This window comes from Pan paniscus, chromosome 12, assembly GCF_029289425.2.
Source record: "Pan paniscus chromosome 12, NHGRI_mPanPan1-v2.0_pri, whole genome shotgun sequence".
NCBI lineage: Eukaryota > Metazoa > Chordata > Mammalia > Primates > Hominidae > Pan > Pan paniscus.
Window position 1 is genome coordinate 21,602,435 of NC_073261.2, and position 17,937 is coordinate 21,620,371.

Sequence of the window (17,937 nt, forward strand, 5' to 3'; positions counted from 1 at the left end):
GCCCAGGAGATGTTCAGGAAGTGGCAGGCTGACCATTGTGGAAGTTAAGGAGAGAAGGGCCTTGCCTTCTGCCAACCAAGGGAAAGTTACCCAGTAAAATATGGGGTAATATTTGGGGGCAGAGGAGTCTTCACGAAACTCCTCAAATCACACTTTATCAAACTAACAGATTCTGCGTTTGGCCCTGCTTATGACAAGTATTCAACAAAATACTGGCCTTCTGAGAATCCATTTATGTTTTTCTTACTGTATTTGTTTTGTTTATTTTGGTGCCAAAGCAGACGCAGTAAGGGTAGATAATTGGATAGATAATTAAATGTCTTTAATACTAAAACATTGCTTAAATTGGCCAGCAAAAAATGTGCCTGCACATGTAAATTCAGTCTCTTTTATCATGTCTTTGCTTTCTATAGGGCTGGCAAAACGAGTCGGTGCCCGTCTGCTCCTGGCCTCCACATCGGAGGTATATGGAGGTGAGTAGGAGGCTCTCTCAGGAGATGTTCACTCCAGCCCTTGGACTGTTTTCATCCTGTCTCAGAAGAGTCCAGTGTTCTTTTCTGAGGAGGCCCAGCCTGCCCATGCTCCTCTTGTGCACAAGAGGCTACTTGTCGGCCTCCCGGGTCGCCAAGCTCCTCTTCCTTGTGGGACAACCTCTCTTGTTTGATCACACATCACTGGAGGTCTGCACCCTGTCACCTGGCCAGTAAAGACCCACCATTTATGATTCCACAGAAGTGTTTCTGCCATTCTGCTCTGAAAACACCCCACAAATCACACTATCTTTTTACCTGTTTGTCTAGCACATGTCATTCTTCTATGTGAGTCATGCATGCTGCATGCCTGACCTCCCAAGAGCTCATGGGCTGGCCTTTAAAGCTTGCTGGGAGAAGAGACATGCGCTGACTGCCTTCCCTCTTGTATAACGAGTTCTGGAAGAACCTTAAGCAGGTAGTGTCAGAACACCCATGAGCTTGTTTTACCAAGCTACAGCCTTCCTCTCCTTCACTGCCTGAGAAGGAGTTGAGGAGTGGGGACCAGGGGCTGTATTTTCAATGTGTGTTGATTTCTCTTCAGCCCCAAACCAGCTGGGTGTGCAAGGTTTAGGAGAACTGCTTAGCTGATACAGCGGAAGCCAGGTTTTAGTATGATGTAATTTTTCTATTTTACATTATTATTGTGGACAAGAGAAGGAAGTAAGAGGGTAAAATCAGAAGAGACTTTTTTTTTAATTAAGGAAACCAAATGAAAAAAATCATAGCAACAGAGAAATTCTTCTAAATGCAGTGATATTCTTTGTAATCTCTATGAAAAGGTAGTTCATTGTCTTCTTTTTTGAAGTCCTGGGCAGTTATTAATAAAAGAGCAGAGTGTGCCCCTCCCTACCTATGGGGTATGGTATCTGTCCAGAGGGGAACAGTGACATCTTTCCCACAGCCATCCTGCTTCCCCTACTCATCTCATTTATTATCTGCATGTCTGACAGGAGCCTGTGTTCCTTAGGCTTCCTAAATAATTGGAGAGAGTAATTTATGGAAGTCACCTGGTGCTCTCCTCTGACCTTGAATAACCAAAGTAAACTTTTGTGGAGTATTTGCTTAGTGTCTTAGCCTCACAGAATGCTGGAAAGGGGAGATGATTGGAAATTATTTTTGACTCTAGGTCTTTACTTTTGTATTAACAATGTAAGTTGTCCCCGTTTTTTTCCACGGTGATTTTGTGAGGGGACTTATTTAGAAGCTTGGCGTCCTGGGCATTTCAGTCCAGACGGTGCCAGTCCAGGGACAGATGGGCGTACCCAGCCTTTTCTTTCTTGTCCTTTGTCAAATTTATGACCATCTTTTTTGGAGTGTAGCTTGCCCAGCTCTTGTTAAAGATCCCCAGAAAAAGGTCTGAGATCAATCATCTGGTACATTCTGTGAATTTAAGTCAATGGTTCCTTTCTCTCAGGAAGTATTTTCCTTAGAACTTTTCTCTCACTGAGTAGTGAGAAGTTTGCTCTTTGAAAGGGAATTTTAAACCACAGCAGCAGATACATAGACCTTTCTTTGCAGCACACTTCTGCATTGCTGCGGAGGCTGTGCTGACCCAGAGGGATCGGCTGAGCAGACAAGTGGCAGGATACCTGTCTGATTACCTCCCTGCACCTGCTCAGGCCCACTGAGTCCCAAGTCAGACTTCAGGGGTAAGATAAACAAGATGGGAATTTATAACAATGCATCTTTTTGTCCAGATTTCGTGGCAAAGACTTACACATTTTATATCATAGTTGTACTAAAGTATGTATAAAATTCTTGGTGTACTAAATAAATTAGGTGTATATTCACATTCCAGAAATATACTTGTGTGAATAAAAGAATTTGTTACGTGTTTTCTTCCAATAGTCTCTTCCCCTGGTACGTCTTAAAGTGTGATTGATTTATACGCTAGAGAAACAGGAATTGGGAGTGTAAAATGAGGGCTAGAAGAACAGGCACCCATTTGCCAGGGGCACCCCGTCCCTCCACCTGCCCTACAGGAGCCTCCACGTTGTCTCGTCACGGGTCCCAGATTTGTTCTGCTGATGGCACATGTCAAAGTCATCATGTTCCAGAGATGCTGCGTTTTTCATTTTTTTTCAATAAATACATGATTTGCTCCAGTTATCAATTTTATAAATATAAAACAAAACCATATATCTCTTCACATAGATTCTATTTAATTGTAATTTGTATAGCACTCTAAAAGTTAAGAACGATTTAAGGAAGAGAGGGAAGACTTAAAATTGGGAGACCTGATCTTTTTCTTTTTTTTTTTTCCCCTGTAAGTAAAATATTGTCATTGCTTAATATCATATCCTACTGGAACTCAAGAGAATGGACTGGAAACCTGAGGTGGCCTCTTTAATACATCTCTCCATCTCTAAATGGGTCTTTCCGAAGTTCCCTTTTGCATCAGAAATATGCATTATTGATATGAATTGGAAAGAGGAAAGATGAAAACAGTCTCCCTTTTCTCCCACCGCAGATCCTGAAGTCCACCCTCAAAGTGAGGATTACTGGGGCCACGTAAATCCAATAGGGCCTCGGGCCTGCTACGATGAAGGCAAACGTGTTGCAGAGACCATGTGCTATGCCTACATGAAGCAGGTATTTGACCAGGGTCTAGGCTTGCGGTTTAGGCGTGCTGAGCACCCTGACCTCAGATGTAAAGTGTTATAAAGGAATGAATGCCATGACTGATTTTGTCTGGGGATAGGTGTTTGGGAAGCTCAGTTTCCCAGTATTATAAATTAATGGTATTACCAACAGCTTTTTCCACGTATCTCCTTATTTTAAAAATGATTTCCTAGAGATCAATTCTTGGGTTTGGAATACTATTTTATGGCTATGAACAGAATGCTTCTTCATTGCCAGTTGCTCACCAGCAGCTAAGAAGTACCTCTTTTCCTGAAGCCTCCAAATCAATGGATCTTCTTTTTTTACTTTTCTATCAGTTAAGTATAAAAATGGATGCGTTATTGCTGTAATTTGAACCTCTTTATTGTTATCGATATTTATTTACTGTTATTTCATGCTTTCTTCATTAGTCATTGTTGTGCTGATGATATTTTATGTGACAGATTTGGTCACCTGCATGTTATAGCAGAAATTGCTCACAGACCAAGAGGCCGAGGTTGCCACACTGGCTGTGCTGCCGTGTGACTCCAAGATTTAAGCCGTCATTCTCTCAGTTCTTATCTCTGACACAGGGTTTGTGAAGCCTGCCCTGCCCATCTCAGGGTGGTGCAGGAGCCAATGAACTGTGCAGAGAAGGTGGAGGCCTGGGCACAGGATATCCCATTCATGTTCTCACTGAGTGTGTCCTTGGGCTTGGGTCTGAATTTTCACATCCTCATGAAAATGCCCTCTGGTATAGTGGGACATGCAGGTAAATCAACGTGGCTGTGGAACATTGGTCCAGGACAGGCTGTTGGTAGATGCAGTGTCTGTTTCTGGGAGCAATGCTGTCAGACCCAGGGCCCAGTCTGCAGGTGAGCTTGGGGAACTGTCAGCTGTGTGCTCTATAGGAGGGGAAAGTGTCATCAGCACGGCCAGCATCCAGGAGTTTTCCTGACTGTCTGTCTCAGGCCCCGGCAGAGCCCCAGTCAAGCATGTGCCAAGGGCCAGGTCACCTGTTCCTGACCTTGGGATGAGAGTTTAATCGACTTCCCTTCCCGTGGTACCACAGAGGACAGGGCAATGTAAAGCCAGGTAGGCTCTCTGAGGGGTAGGAGAGAATGTCGACGACTCTCTTTCTCATCATGTGTTTAAGGAAATGCCAGCATTAAAGATGCATAAATTAACCTTATGCTATTGTTTATATTTAAACTTTTCTGCTTTATTTCTTGGCCAGAAGCAGAACTAATTGCCTTCTAAGCGACTTTAGTCTGTTGGCTTACATTATCCACTTCCTCTATGAAATGCCGATCAGTTTTAGTAGGAACATACTTTCATCATTTTGGGGCCCAGAATATCTTGACTCAAAAGTTTCAGATGATCTCGCAGACACACAGGACCACTCTGTGTGCATGGGTACTTAGGAGTACTGACTAGAGTGTCAGGGGTGCATCATTGCATTTTCTTCTAGAATGTCTTCCAGGAGTGATATGATTCTCAACTGTTTTCTTTTGCTTTCAGTCCTATGATTATATTTCTTACCTAGTGAATTTTTATATAGGTAAAGCTGGTGGACAAATGGGACATTTTGATTGAGCTTTTAGTTTTAATTAAATGGTTATTCGGCTAATGTAGTTGATAACTTTATGGGTATACATATTACCTTAAGTATATGCTTGCGATAATTATGGTATTTGGTAATAATAGAAGCAGCATTTCTTGAGCACCGACTGTATGCCAGGTACTGTTCTAGGGGCCTGGACTCCAGCCAGGGTCTGCATTTCACACAAATGCTAACATTGGATCCGTTCCTGTCATCTGTGCCTGGGGGTTCAGGAAGGTAGCACCTAGTAACTCTGGAACATCAGCATTTAAATTCCTGCTCACATAGGTCTCGGGAGCTTAATGGTGTGGGCAGTCTTGCCCTGAAAACTGTGAGTAATGTACCTGTTAGAAGCCCCCCGTGTGGTCAGCTGGTTCCTCCTGCTCAAGGTAGCATCCCTGACATGAACCCTGTCGGGAAGGTGTCCCTGTCACTCCGTTGGCATGATACGCCTTCTATGGAGTCACCAGGCATGTGCCTCCCACCCTGGAGTCCCTAACAGACAGTTGCAGAATGGCTGCAAGAGTCACTTCTGTGGCCAGGTTCACAGTGTACTTCACACAGGGGTGCCGTGGGTTCTTCATGTGGGAACCACGCTTGCTGCTTTCCGTCACACTGGGAGGCTTGAGAATTGGCCCATGGAAGACAGGTGCAGCACTTTCTAGGAAGGAGAGTGTGGAACTTGGGCTCTTGGCCAACAGGTCAGTAAACTGTAGTTTCATTGGGGCTCACACTCTACTTAGCACATGTGCTGAGGGTTTGCATCTGCCCAGGTGAGAAATGGCACCGAGGAAGGCCCACCTCTGGGGGCACGTTGAGGGAGGCATGTAAGCAGGTGTGATATTGCCACCCTTTCCCACGGACCCTACCCGTTCCCACTGTGCAGTCATTATGTCAGGGAGGACCGTGCCCTTGACCCTAGGGGTCCTGGGGCCCTGTCCAATTCTGGTGGCTGCGAGGCAGACAGGAGGAGGTTGTAGTTTCCTGATGAGGAAGGAATGACGTGACTAAGAGCAGTGAGCCTGTGAGGGTCACTGTGGTATTGCCTGAGCTCCAGGAGGCCTGTGAAGAAGGTGCAGTGTGTTCTTCCCACCTTCCGTCCCGTTATTCATGTTGTAAATATTGTGCTCCCTTGTAGGAAGAGCCATGGGTCCAAGGCCACAAGCCCCTCTGGGCCCTAAAATTGGTACCTGAATACTCACTCCCACTTTTTTCTGAATGGGTGCTGAGGAGGGAGGAAAATGGTGCCTTTCCTCTCTGCGCAAAGGAGCAGACACCTCACAGCTGAGACAGGTTTCAGTTCCTGCTATGGCAGGATATTTTGCCAGGTATAGAAAAATAAGAAAATACTGATTAAGCAAGAAAAAAGAAAAATTGCTATGCATAATCCCATCTAGAGACAAACATAAGGGGGAAAAATAAAATAAAACAAAGACCACTATATAAAGATTGTGAGAGATATAAAACGTTGAAATGAAGACGTTGAGATGATTCTTTAACCCAGGATTTTGTGACAGCTGGCAGCAAGGGTGGGTCCAAGCATCTCCTGCCACATTGGGTCTGCCCTCTACCTGTGGCTTGATCTGGGGCAAATCACTGGACCTCTTTGGGGCAACAACTCCAAAGTGATTGTTATTTTCTGGGACTATGACTGTGTTCTGAGCACAGCGGCCTGCAGGATGTTGTGCCTTTCTGGATGTGTCACTATCTGGAGGTGACATTGTTTGAGGATGCTCTGCGTGCCTACTGTGGGTGTTGCGAGAGAGCAGGAACTGGGGGCTGGAATGCCTGCTGCATGCTCAGCCTCTGTTAGGGCTCAGTCCATTTAATCTCAGTTAATTCCCCGCAGCCCCCTCAGGTGGGAGTGGTCAGCCCATCTCACAGATGGGAGGATGGGCTCCAAAACTGGTTTCCAGGTCCCTAGCCCATAAGTGGGGTTGGAACCTTCAGCTGGCTACCTGTGGGGCCTGCTCCTCCCCACACTCCCTGGCTGTCCCTGCAGGCTGAAGCAGGTAAAGAAGCGTGAGTGAGCAAGAGGAGACCATGCAGCTCCAAGTCCAAAGGCGCCAAGGCTCCTTTGCAGCTCGCACAGTTGTGGGACAGTGCCCAGAACGAGTGGTTCACGCGCCTGCAGTAGCATCACCCCTGCACCTCTCCGCTGGGAGATTCAGCAACAGGAGCTGCACTGTGACCCTGTCAGTTTATAGTTCTAAACGTGTGATCTTTTGAGATAGTTTGGGGAGAAAATTTAAAACTTTGTGTGTTAGGATTTATGCTATCTGGAGACAAATAAAATCAAGGAGGATGAACCAGGTGGAATAGTACGTCTGGCATATTTTTAATTCATTATTTTAACAACTTTAATTAATTTCTTATACATAATAACATATCCCCCTTAAGTATAAATTGTGATTTTATTGTCAAGATCCTATATAGTATGTGGATATGTCTTACTCTGAATAATATGTAAAGATTGAAAATATAAACAAGATAGAGGTAGGAATAATTTTTTTATAGAAAAATTTCTCTTTTCCTAAGGATTCTCTTCTGAGTTTCTTTAATGAATGAAATGTCCTAATGTAGTCAAAATAGAATTTTACTTTCCAGAAAAATCTACCACACACCCCTTAGAAAAAGAGAAGCTCCCTGGAATTTTTTTCATGGGATGGAGTGAGATGGAGGTTGAGATCAAAGGGCAGAGCCTTTCCCGAATAGTTAGAACTTGCCAGGGAGGAATTAAATTGCCGCCTCTGCGTGCATTTGGACTCAGTGGCTTGATAAATGTGGGGGCCTCCCCCGTAGGCTGCGGTCAGTGCTTAGTGTGCATTTGAGTTCGCCCCCTCATGATTCTGACTCTGAGGTCTGTGGCCCACCCACTGGGCTGGATCTGCAAAACAGGCCTCCATTCATAAAACCAGCAAATGGCAGAGTGGAAAGAAAGCAAACTCAGAAGTCACCTAATCTAATGGCCCTGAAGGTATGGTTTTGTTTTAGTTCCTGGCATCAAAGTACTTTTGAAAAAGTCAGAGTTGGTATATATATTCTACCTGAGTTGGAAAAAAAAAAAAAAGTAAGCAGCCAAACCAGGTGCAGTGTTCCATGGCTAGGACTCACACCCCAGGAGGCCTGTCCTGTCCTCTGGACCTGCCCAGTAGCAGCTTGGCTTCCTGGCCCTGTGACTCACTCACTGGGTGCCTGCTGGCCGTATCCCACGTGTCCCACCTAGACACTGGCAGAGTGATATCCACCCCTCCTGGCCTGCTGCAGAGCAAACCTCAGGAAGGTCAGCTGATTGTTGATGCTGAAGCAGGAGTGCTGAGGAAGATGGCCAAACAGATGCAGACACACCCCTCCCGGACCCCCTTCCTCAGCCAATCCCTCGAGTCAACTTGAACCTTTTAGCACCTTTGAGAATCGTGCTTCAGCACAGTGAGCTGTGCATTCTGCAGTCGCCTTAGTTTCATCCACAGGTAGGGAGCAGAACCCATCGAGATGTATGCATGACAGGCCCTAGGGGAGTTAGGGGGTTCAGCCCTCACAGCCTGACTCTGTTGCTTTAGGGATGTGCATATACTTCTCTGAGAGAAGCGTCAGAGAGAGCCTGGGCTGCTGTACCTTGGTGCACTTCCTGGCATTTCTCCATCCCATTCCCTACAGGTGAATATGCCCAGGCACCTCCTTCAGGACCTGCTCCCACTATGCAGGGCTCTGTTCCACCTTCTATCAATAGTACCTTCCGTCAGCGAATATAGTGATCATGTTACAGTGTTCAGTGGCTTGATATAGCACAGTAAGTCATCACTTAGCATCAGCAGGTTCTTGGAAACTGCTACTTTAAGCAGAAGGACATAGAACAAAATCAGCAGTACCACAGGCTAATCGCTATAACAAGAGTTAAGTTCCTGGGCATATTTGTGGTCACAAAAACATCACCAAAATTCTAAATAAAGACTAAAACACTTCTAATATTAAGGATTTGAAATAAATGTGAGCTATCCACCTAAGGAAGATTAATAAAAACAAGATAATTATTGACAGGCTCTCAGGTGGCCAGAGCCTATCGCAGCAGCTCCAGGTTCCAGGCAGGAGCCTGCCCTGGACGGTATGCCAACCTCTCACAGGGCGTACTCACTCACACTGGGACCACTGGAACAGCCCACTTGTCTGACATGCACAGCTTTGGGATGTGAGAGGAAACCAGAATACCTGGAGAAAACCCACACAGACGTGGGGAGAGGAGAACATGCCAGCTGCGTGCAGACAGTAGCCCCAGCCAGGAGGTGATTTTCTTTCTCATTAGTATTATCATGAAGTGATATTATTTGGGGACCTGTTGTACTCTCCACTGAATGGTTGCATTTTAAAAGAAATTTTGAGGGAGAACCCATGTGTCGTGAGCAGGGCAAGGTCAGACATAACCAGGTCCATGAACGTTTGTGTCTTTCCACAAGGTCAGGCTTTTATTGATACTATTTCCATCATAAAATCCATGTGCTCCATGCAATTTCCAAGAAGGAACTTCTTAGTGTTTTCCATTCACTTGGTAATCAGAGCTGTGGTCACACAGGCTCAAGCCACTCCACAGGTCAGTCAGTACTGCAAACCATACCTAGTAGTGTACTTAATATATAAATGTTTAGATTAAGCATTCCACATCAAGCAGAGTAACATTTAACATCAAGAGATAAGGGGAGAGGAAAAGGGGTTAATGAACCAGTCCAAGGACAGTGACATGGACAAAGAGAGGGTCCTGGGCTTATCTGGACAGGCAGCATCATCTTGCATGGAAGAGCCCTTGATTTGGGCAGTCTTTGGCGGCAGATGCTGGGTGCTGATCATGAGTGACAGCAAGATGGAGTCTGTCAAGATGGCCATCTCGAGTTGTAGAAGTCCTGCTCATTACCGCCCTTGAGCCCTTTGGTGAGGACTGACAGTAAAGGGTTATGCCCTTAATCTGGTTGGGTGTTGTCTCTGTTGATTACGCAAATATCTGGACCGTGTTGGCTGGATGCCTTTTGAAATGTGAAATGGAGTCATTTTCTAAGATAAAATCACTTCTGTCAGAGGTGCTCTGTACACCGTGTAATCCCTGCTGGTAACATTTCTGTCCTTGGGAGATATCTGGGGAGGGAGGAATCCCTGTACCTTCATTACTCCTCTTGGATCACCTCTTGCCTGTCAGGCCTGCTGTTAGTTGGCTCCACGTCTCAGGACCTGCATACCCAAGCCCTCACCCCTCTCTCAGCTGCTACGAATGAGGCAAGGAGGCGTTTGATGCCAGTTACACTGTTCCAGCCTAGTTCGTGTTTCCAAAGGGCCTTTGGGAGCCTCAGCCTGTTCCTTGCAATCCTAGTGTCCTGGTGGCAGTGTTTGTGAGCTATTCCACACGTGGTCACCGTCACTTCAAAGTAAATTAGTGTCATCAGAAAACTGGGGACAGAGGTCAAGGGCAATTACTGGGTTGAGAACCATCCCTTGGAGGTAGATAATAATGATGGCAGTTTTCAAAATAGTTTCAGTGTTTTAACCCCTGTGTTGTAGGTGGAATGGATATTATTGTCCTCACCTCAAAGATTAGGATCTTAAGTCTTAGAAACTGAAGTGACTTCCTTGGGATAATGAATCCCAGGATGAGACGAGGCCATCCAGACATTCCAGCCTCCACCCTTTGCAGGTCCCTCAGCATCCATCCTGAGTTTCCATTGGTTCTATGTTGGTGCAGCTCAGGCTTGTAGGAGTTGTCTTGACCTTCCTGATGCTTGGAGCTGTCCATGACTCATGGGCCACCATAGGGGACGAAATCACAGAGCATAAAGTGAAATCCAGCCATGCCTAGGATGAATCAGCAGTTAGCTTTCTGACTGACAGCTTTGTCTATGCTCAAAGGCACCAGCTCAGTGTCAGCAGGGCCTGACCACTCGCAGGCAGAACATTGTGTGGGAGTCACGGGTTCATGAATGTGTTTACTTCTTGGTCCTTCAGAGGTGGGCTCTTCCTTAAATGAGACAGCGTTGCCTGGTGTGTACTTCCTGGGTTTTCAGCCTGGTTCTTCCCTTCTTAGGAAGGTGGCTTTGGGTCAGACCCTGGACCTCTCCTCAGATCTGAGATGAGGAATACCTTTCTCCAATCCATGCATGTGGGTGGCAGCTGAACTGCCACCATCAACAGTGGTGTCAGCATCCATCGACTGTCCCCCTGCCTGCCCACATGGTCCCACCGTGAGGACCAGTGAGAATGAGGATTCAGCAGCAAGTGGACTATACATATTGACTGGGGGTCGCCTTTGTGTGAAGGCCAAGGGTTCTCTGATGCTACCTAGAAAGGGATAGATGGGCATCCAAACTCCAGAAGACACCATCATCCCAGAGGAGAGCAGGTCTTAACTGGAGTGAGCCTCGGGTTCCTATTTCATGTAAGGAGTTTAGGCTTCATGAGTAGCTTGTCTTATTGGTGTAGACCAGCCTTGAGAGCTCGTGTCCTTGGAAGTGTTGTTGCACTCAATGGCTGTTGCACCTGTATAGAAGGGCTGCCCTCTGTTGCTGAACCATTACAGGCCCAAATAGAAAAGCCACAGCAAGCAAGCCTGTTTATGGGTTGGACACTTAATGTCTGCTGATCCTAATGAGGCCATGTTCCGGAATATTGTTTTGTGGAAAGGGAACGTCAAGAAGATAAAAGCATTTGATTTGCTGCAAATTTTGCCTAACCCATTGAGCTTTTCCCCTGCCAGGCACATTGCGTTGATTATTGTAAATTTGCTGAGGTTTTTCCAGTCTTTTCCTAGAATAAAGCCACATCCATTCACTTTCTTTCCTCATCTTATCAATTAAATGCAATGGGTACTTCTGAGTTATTTTCTGTTGAGAGCAGCATCTCTGCTCCCCACCCTTTTTAATACACTCATTAGTTCGGTGGAGAAAAGGGTTGATTTATTCTTGGACTTAGCTCATATCTTTGTCCTGAGTATCTGAGTGGCTCACGTGAAGTATTACAGTGTATTACTGGGAAGAATTAGCACAAATAAAGCACTCTGGCTTCTAAAAGTTAACTATGTGCTTCCATGCCTCTCACCCTTTTTCACATCACAGCACACTTAAAAACCCGCCTGGGTTTGTGGAACACCCTAGGGAAATTGACAAGCCTGCTGTGGGCCGAGGTGGCGGCCGTGTCACTCCAGCCACTGAGAGGGCTGATGGGGCCTCTGGGGCTCGTGGTTCATGCCCTTTAACTCGCTATACTGGTGGAGAAATTCTGTGCTAAGTAAGCCTTGTTAGCTAAGGGTTCAGTGGATTCCCATTCCCAACCCATGCCAGCCTAAGGTGTTGGCCGAAATTGAAAAAAGAACTGTTTCAGCTGGTAGTGATAACTGGCACCAAATACAGCCACTGGGCCTGTGCTTTCAGTCTTAGAACACTGAGGCGGTCAGGTGAGTACTGCTCCTTTCCCAGTCTTGCTGCGACCGAGTCAGTGGCAGGCCTGGGCAGTGAGCGGTGGAGCGGGAACGGCGGACACATGGGCGCAGTGAGAAGCAGGAGCCCAGGTCCTCACGCCCCAGGCTCCCTGCCCTCAGATGCCCAGAAAGTGCACGTTTGTTCTGCAATGGATCAAACATTAGATACGTATACACTGTAAAAGCCCACTAATTCAGAGTTTGTGATAAAAACATTTAATTTTTCCATCCCTGGCAAAGCAGTCTGTGAAGTTAATAATTAACACGATCATTTAGAGCAGGCTTTTGTTATTCCAGTATGCACTTCCATGATTGCATATTTGAAAACAGGCTTTTCTGGATTACAAAAGTAATACGTGTTCATTGTAGTAAAAATAGAAGCATTAAAAATACTTGAAAATGAACATAGAGATGAAAATGAACAGGAGGGATGACTGTTTTAAACAGTGTCAGTATGTTTCTCTTTCCAGGCCATTAGCTAATAACCTATACTGGGCACTAAGTTGTATTTAGTTTTTCACTAAAACAGATGTTTTTTAGTAAAATAGATTGGGAGTGTAGATGCAAGCTCACTCAGTAAGAACGTTTCTATGTCCCCTTTTCTTAAGATAGAGAGCTTTCTTGTATTTCTCCCTAGCTATTAAATATTCATTGACATCTAAATCTCTATTGAGTGATTAATTTGCACAATATATTATGTGAAAAAGATTAGAAAAGCATATTCATAACATGATCCCATTTTGGAAAATATATATTTAACTGGGAAAAAATTTATATAAATACACGTTTTTCCTCCTTGTACTGTTTGGCTGGTTTTCTACCAAAATATTAATGCTGGTGGCCTTTCAGTGGTGCGATCTGGGACAGCTTTGACTGTCTTTGGTATAGCCCTGTGTAGTCTCCCAATTGGTCTATAATGAGCACATTATGGAATCAGAACAAAAAAGCCATTTCCATTTTGGAATGGAAAGCAGAACGTTTCCATTCTGCATTGCATGCAGGGCACTGGAAATGCAAAGTGGATGCATGGACCACACAGGGGAGCACACCTGACCTCCTCTTCTCTCTATTCCAGGAAGGCGTGGAAGTGCGAGTGGCCAGAATCTTCAACACCTTTGGGCCACGCATGCACATGAACGATGGGCGGGTAGTCAGCAACTTCATCCTGCAGGCGCTCCAGGGGGAGCCACTCACGGTAGGTGCTGGCCTCAGCTCAGGGAGCACCTTGCAACCCAAATCGAAGTCAGCTCACAAAGGATGAGGGATGAATGCATCTTAGTTCAGGGAGTGACACTTCTGAAGCTGCCATGTATACCCGCTACCCTCCACTAAGGGGAAGGCAGGCACGGGGACATAACCCAGATGCATGGCTGCTCCACGAAACTAGAGTCACCTTGCCCTCCATGGCCACTGGGGTCCCTGCCCATGCCTCCAGGTCTGCCTGCCTGTACCAGCCGGCCTGTGAAGACCTTTTCCGACATACTTTTGGCCTGCCGGCTGTAGCCAGGGGTGTGCCTGTACTGGGTGTCCTCAGATGGCTGAGAAGCCTGGACAGGTAGGGTGGGGAGGTGAGCCACATCTGATCAGGCTGGGCCGTCACCTTGACAATGCCGGCAGGCCCTCAGTACCATCCTCCACCGGCCACCCTCAACCCAGGGAAACTTCTGGAGCCAGCAGAGGTCCCAGTGATCTGTGGTCGGTGGTCCGAGTGTGTGGCAAAGATGTCTGTGCCGACACTGACTGCTTGGTACCCTCAGATACCATCTGGGGTCAGGGTGGGTTTGCTGATTCCATACCTGTCCCCACAGTCCTCTGGCCTCCCTTGGGAGGAGCACCCCAGGCCTGCCTGGTGAGAGGCTCTGCCGGCGTCTTTGGTTTTGCTAATCCTCCCTCCCACCCCCAGCTCCCCGGTCACTCCTCTTCGTGGTTGTCTGCCCAGGCTGGCATTTTGTGGGACTCGAGTCGATTTGCATCCTGTTACTCTGAAAATCCTGTGGCATGGTTTGTTATCAATTGAGTGTATTCCGGGGGAAGAATTATAGCTCTGTGTATTTCTGTGTAGTACATATGCATCTACCCATTGATTGGTTGATCACGTTAGCTCACTCTTCTGTCCTATGATCTGCAGGTGACATTATTCCCCTCCTTTTTCAGGCAAGGATGCTGGAGCGCAGAGGTTATATGAGTTGCCCAAGCTTAGGTGGCCACACAGTGGTAGCCTGGGTTTTGAAGCCAGAGCCCCCGCTCTTCATGAGCATTCTCCGTGGTGTGTATGTCTCCTTGTCTGTGTTGGCTGCTCCGCTACCAACGTAGAACCAAAAGCCTAGCCTGTTACACAGTGGGATGACTCTCCGAGGGCAACTGCATTGTATAGCTGAGTTTTGCTGAATGCATTCCTGGGGAGAGGTGAGTCCAAACTCAGCTTTAGGCTCCCAACAGCCCATGCCAGCTCTCCCACCTCCCCCTGTCACTAAGTGGTATCTTGGTGCCCCTAAATGGAGGCTCTGTGACTACACATGGCTCTTCTCCTTCCTTCACTGCACAGATCCACCAGCACATCCTGGCTGTGCCCTCCCTAGGTAGATCCAGACTCCAGTCCCTGGTCTACACTGCTGCCGCCCCACCCCTATTTATTGCCGTAGCCTTGGAGCCACTCTCATTCTCCCTGTCCTGTGTACTCTCAACCTGTCCTGTGTACTCTCAACCCCGCAGCTGGAGGGAGCCTTGTAAAGAGGGGTCGGAAGCTCAAGTGGCTCTGCAGCTCCAGCAGAGCACGGGACACAGCCCTGTTGCCTCCGCACCTTCCCTCAGGCCGGGCTTCCTTGCTTCCTTGCTCCCTTGCTCCTGCCTGTCCCAGCAGCGTCTTGCTTTTCTTCCAGGCATTCTTGTTCATTCATCCTCTCCTTAAGGGAACCTTCTTGATGCTTCTCTGCATTATGGCACCAGGCTAGTTACCATAACCATGTTAGTTGTCTTCAGTGCCCTTGTAACCAACTGAAATACGAATTTTTCAGCCCCAATCTCTGTTAGTACAGTGTATGCTCTTCAAAACCAGGGACTTTGTTTCATTCGTGGTTGTGTCCCCAGCTTCCAGAAGACCACCAGGTACGTGGGCGCAGGAGAGAAATGTTGAGTGGACTAATTATTGGGTTTGTAGTGGCCGCTTTCCTTTATGGTAAGTGAAAGTGGTGAAACTTACTATCATCTCATGTAACCCTCTTGCTGCTACTTGGGGTTCCTAGGAGCTCGTGCCGTGACCTGCGAACCCCTTAGTCCACCTGCTCAGTTGAGAATTCCACATCTCGAGGACAGCCTGGTGCCTTTTTAGCAACTGTGTTCAGAAACTCCCTCATGCTGTGAGATGAGAGCTGCTTTGTTTGCAGAGGAAACCATGAAAGCCTCCAAGAAGCAGCTTGATTTAGTGCCTCCTTGGCCACAGCCAGGGCTCCCAGTGTCCCCTAGCCTCCCTAAGAATGCATGCATTGTTGGCAGAGGTGATAACTCATGTGTTGTCTTCACACCGAGCAAGCTTTTGTGCCAGAGACAGAAGGGAGAAGATCTCTGGAGCCGTCCATGACTGCAGTTAATCCAGAACGTGGCGGGCTTCAGTCTCTGTAGGCAACTTCTGGTGGCAGGAGGCAGAAGTCCCGAGGGAGGCCTTTCAGAATATGTTTTGTTTCCTTTGTCACACAGAATTCTATTTCCCAGCAAGAATTTGATGAAGTCACTGACTTCATTCTTTTCTGTCCAATTGAGATATCATGCCTTGCTCTTGTCAGATGGCTCTGTGGAGCAGTCTAGGGAGAGACTCGCAGGCCTGCCTGAGCCAGCCTGTCTTTAGAAACACTCGGCTTACTGAGGAAGGGAAATAAGGAGGTGTGTCCACCTATTTCCTTTTCTGCTACATTTCCGACAAGTCACTTCTGAGGTGACCTCTTTGAGGGTGGCCAGAAACAGCTCAGCGTCTCATTCTCCCTTTCCAAGCGGGATGGGTGTGATTGCTTACCTTGCAGCCGTGTTTTTGAGCAGATTCCTCATGCCTGTCTTAGCATCTCACTCGTTGCTGTACCAGATGCCTGTGATGAGGACTCAGGGAGTATGTCGCTGGGTTAAGTGCATCATACATCAAAACTATATTTTAAGTGGAATCATGTTCAGCAAAGTTTGCATGTCAGATTAGAAAATAGATGAGTATGGTTCAGGTAGAGCTATTGTCCTAAGTTTATTTTTGAAGAGGCTTTGGCCCACAGTTCAGTTATGGCACTCACATTCACAGGAGGGGTCATTCTGCTTTCCACCTTACATGATTTATCCCAGGTTTGGATTTGCCCAGGACAGGTCAGATGTCATAGAATTGGGGTTTGAATCCAGTTCTATATCATTTTAAAAGCCTTGCTCTTCTTCCAAAGGGAAATTTTGGAAAAATCGTACTTCTAAGACCAATTCAAAGCTGGTATGATGTTTTAGCCTTTTTATTGATACTGTGGTATGTTAAGTGATTCTTACATTGGGCCTTCATTTGTGGCGGAAAGCCATAGGATTTGTTAAACAGTTATTCAATGGTACTGAAGTATGGTGAGGAAGACTTTATTCAGGACCATCATGACAGGAATACGGATCACTGCAGTGGGATTTTTCGGGGGAGAAAGACTGGGATCAACTCCAAATACAGCACAGGCAAGCAGAATTTACAGCCAAGGAGCAGGGAGGAGGTGAGTGGATGGAAAATTATTAAGAGGAAGCATCAGAGGTAAGGAGGATTCTAGCTAAACCAACCTAACAGGATTCTTGCTGACGACAGGCCAGGGTGGTTGGACACACTCTAGGGGATAGGGGGGGTGAGGAATGTCAGATGTCGAGGGTGATCAGATATTGAGGGTAAGGGTTTCTTGCGAAACTGACTTAGCAGGGTTCTTGTCAAAACTACATTTTACAAGGAAGTGCACAAATGGGCCTAGGAGAAGGTACTGGAGGCTGAACGAAGTTTGGCCAAGCAAAGAATCTTTGTTACATCTTAAACACATAAAGCACAGCGGCTGGGGACATTGCTAAGTGATCATGAGAGCTCCTTGCTGCCCCTCACCCCCGGCCGGTCCTCTCCCCTGTTGGTTACTCCTTGATCATCATGCTGCTTTGACCTGCACACAGCCCTTCGTTCCCCGGCCCCCAGTAGCAGCCTTGACTCTTGCACGAATCTCCTTGCATCTCTCCTGTTCTGTGAAATGAAGCCAGAGGGACCGAATCTCACACTGTCTTCTGTTAGAAGAACAATGAGGAGGCTGAGGGAGCTCTGCTGACGTCAACTGTCCACACCAGATCCCTGTGATACTCATGCCCTGGATTTCGCTGCACACCCAATTTGTGCCAAGTCCCTGCGGGCCTTATGTTGAAGTGGGGGAGATGGAAGGCCTCAGACCATGCTGGGAGGGCTGTACACAGGGTCTGCAGTTGCATTCTAGAGCCCAGGGAAGACAGATATTTTGGATGGGGCATAATGGCATAGCATCTTCTCTCTTGCACACACACCCCTTTCTTTTACTTTACATTTTCACATTAGCGCACACAGTGAATATTTCACACATGAATTACAAATCCTCATGTTGCAAAGTACTGTGTTAGTGAAATAGGTAGGCTAATTTAAACCAAAGTACAGATGATGGATGTGATATGCTATAGAAACTGAAATCCAGCAGGACTCTTAAGGACACAAGGAAGGAAGTGTTCCAGGCTGCCACTGACATTGCATCTTA

General features: G+C 46.7%; 1 protein-coding gene across 7 annotated transcripts in view; it reads left to right on the plus strand.

Annotated features, from left to right (window-relative positions):
* The window catches only part of UXS1 (UDP-glucuronate decarboxylase 1), a 118,774-nt gene that overhangs the window by 62,663 nt on the left and 38,174 nt on the right, over nt 1–17,937 (plus strand). For all 7 annotated transcript variants that reach the window (XM_034953601.3, XM_034953602.3, XM_034953604.3 and 4 more), the window contains 3 exons: nt 414–473; nt 3,004–3,125; nt 13,263–13,382. In XM_034953601.3, the coding sequence (XP_034809492.1) occupies nt 414–473; nt 3,004–3,125; nt 13,263–13,382 (302 nt within the window). The remainder of the gene's footprint in view (nt 1–413; nt 474–3,003; nt 3,126–13,262; nt 13,383–17,937) is intronic.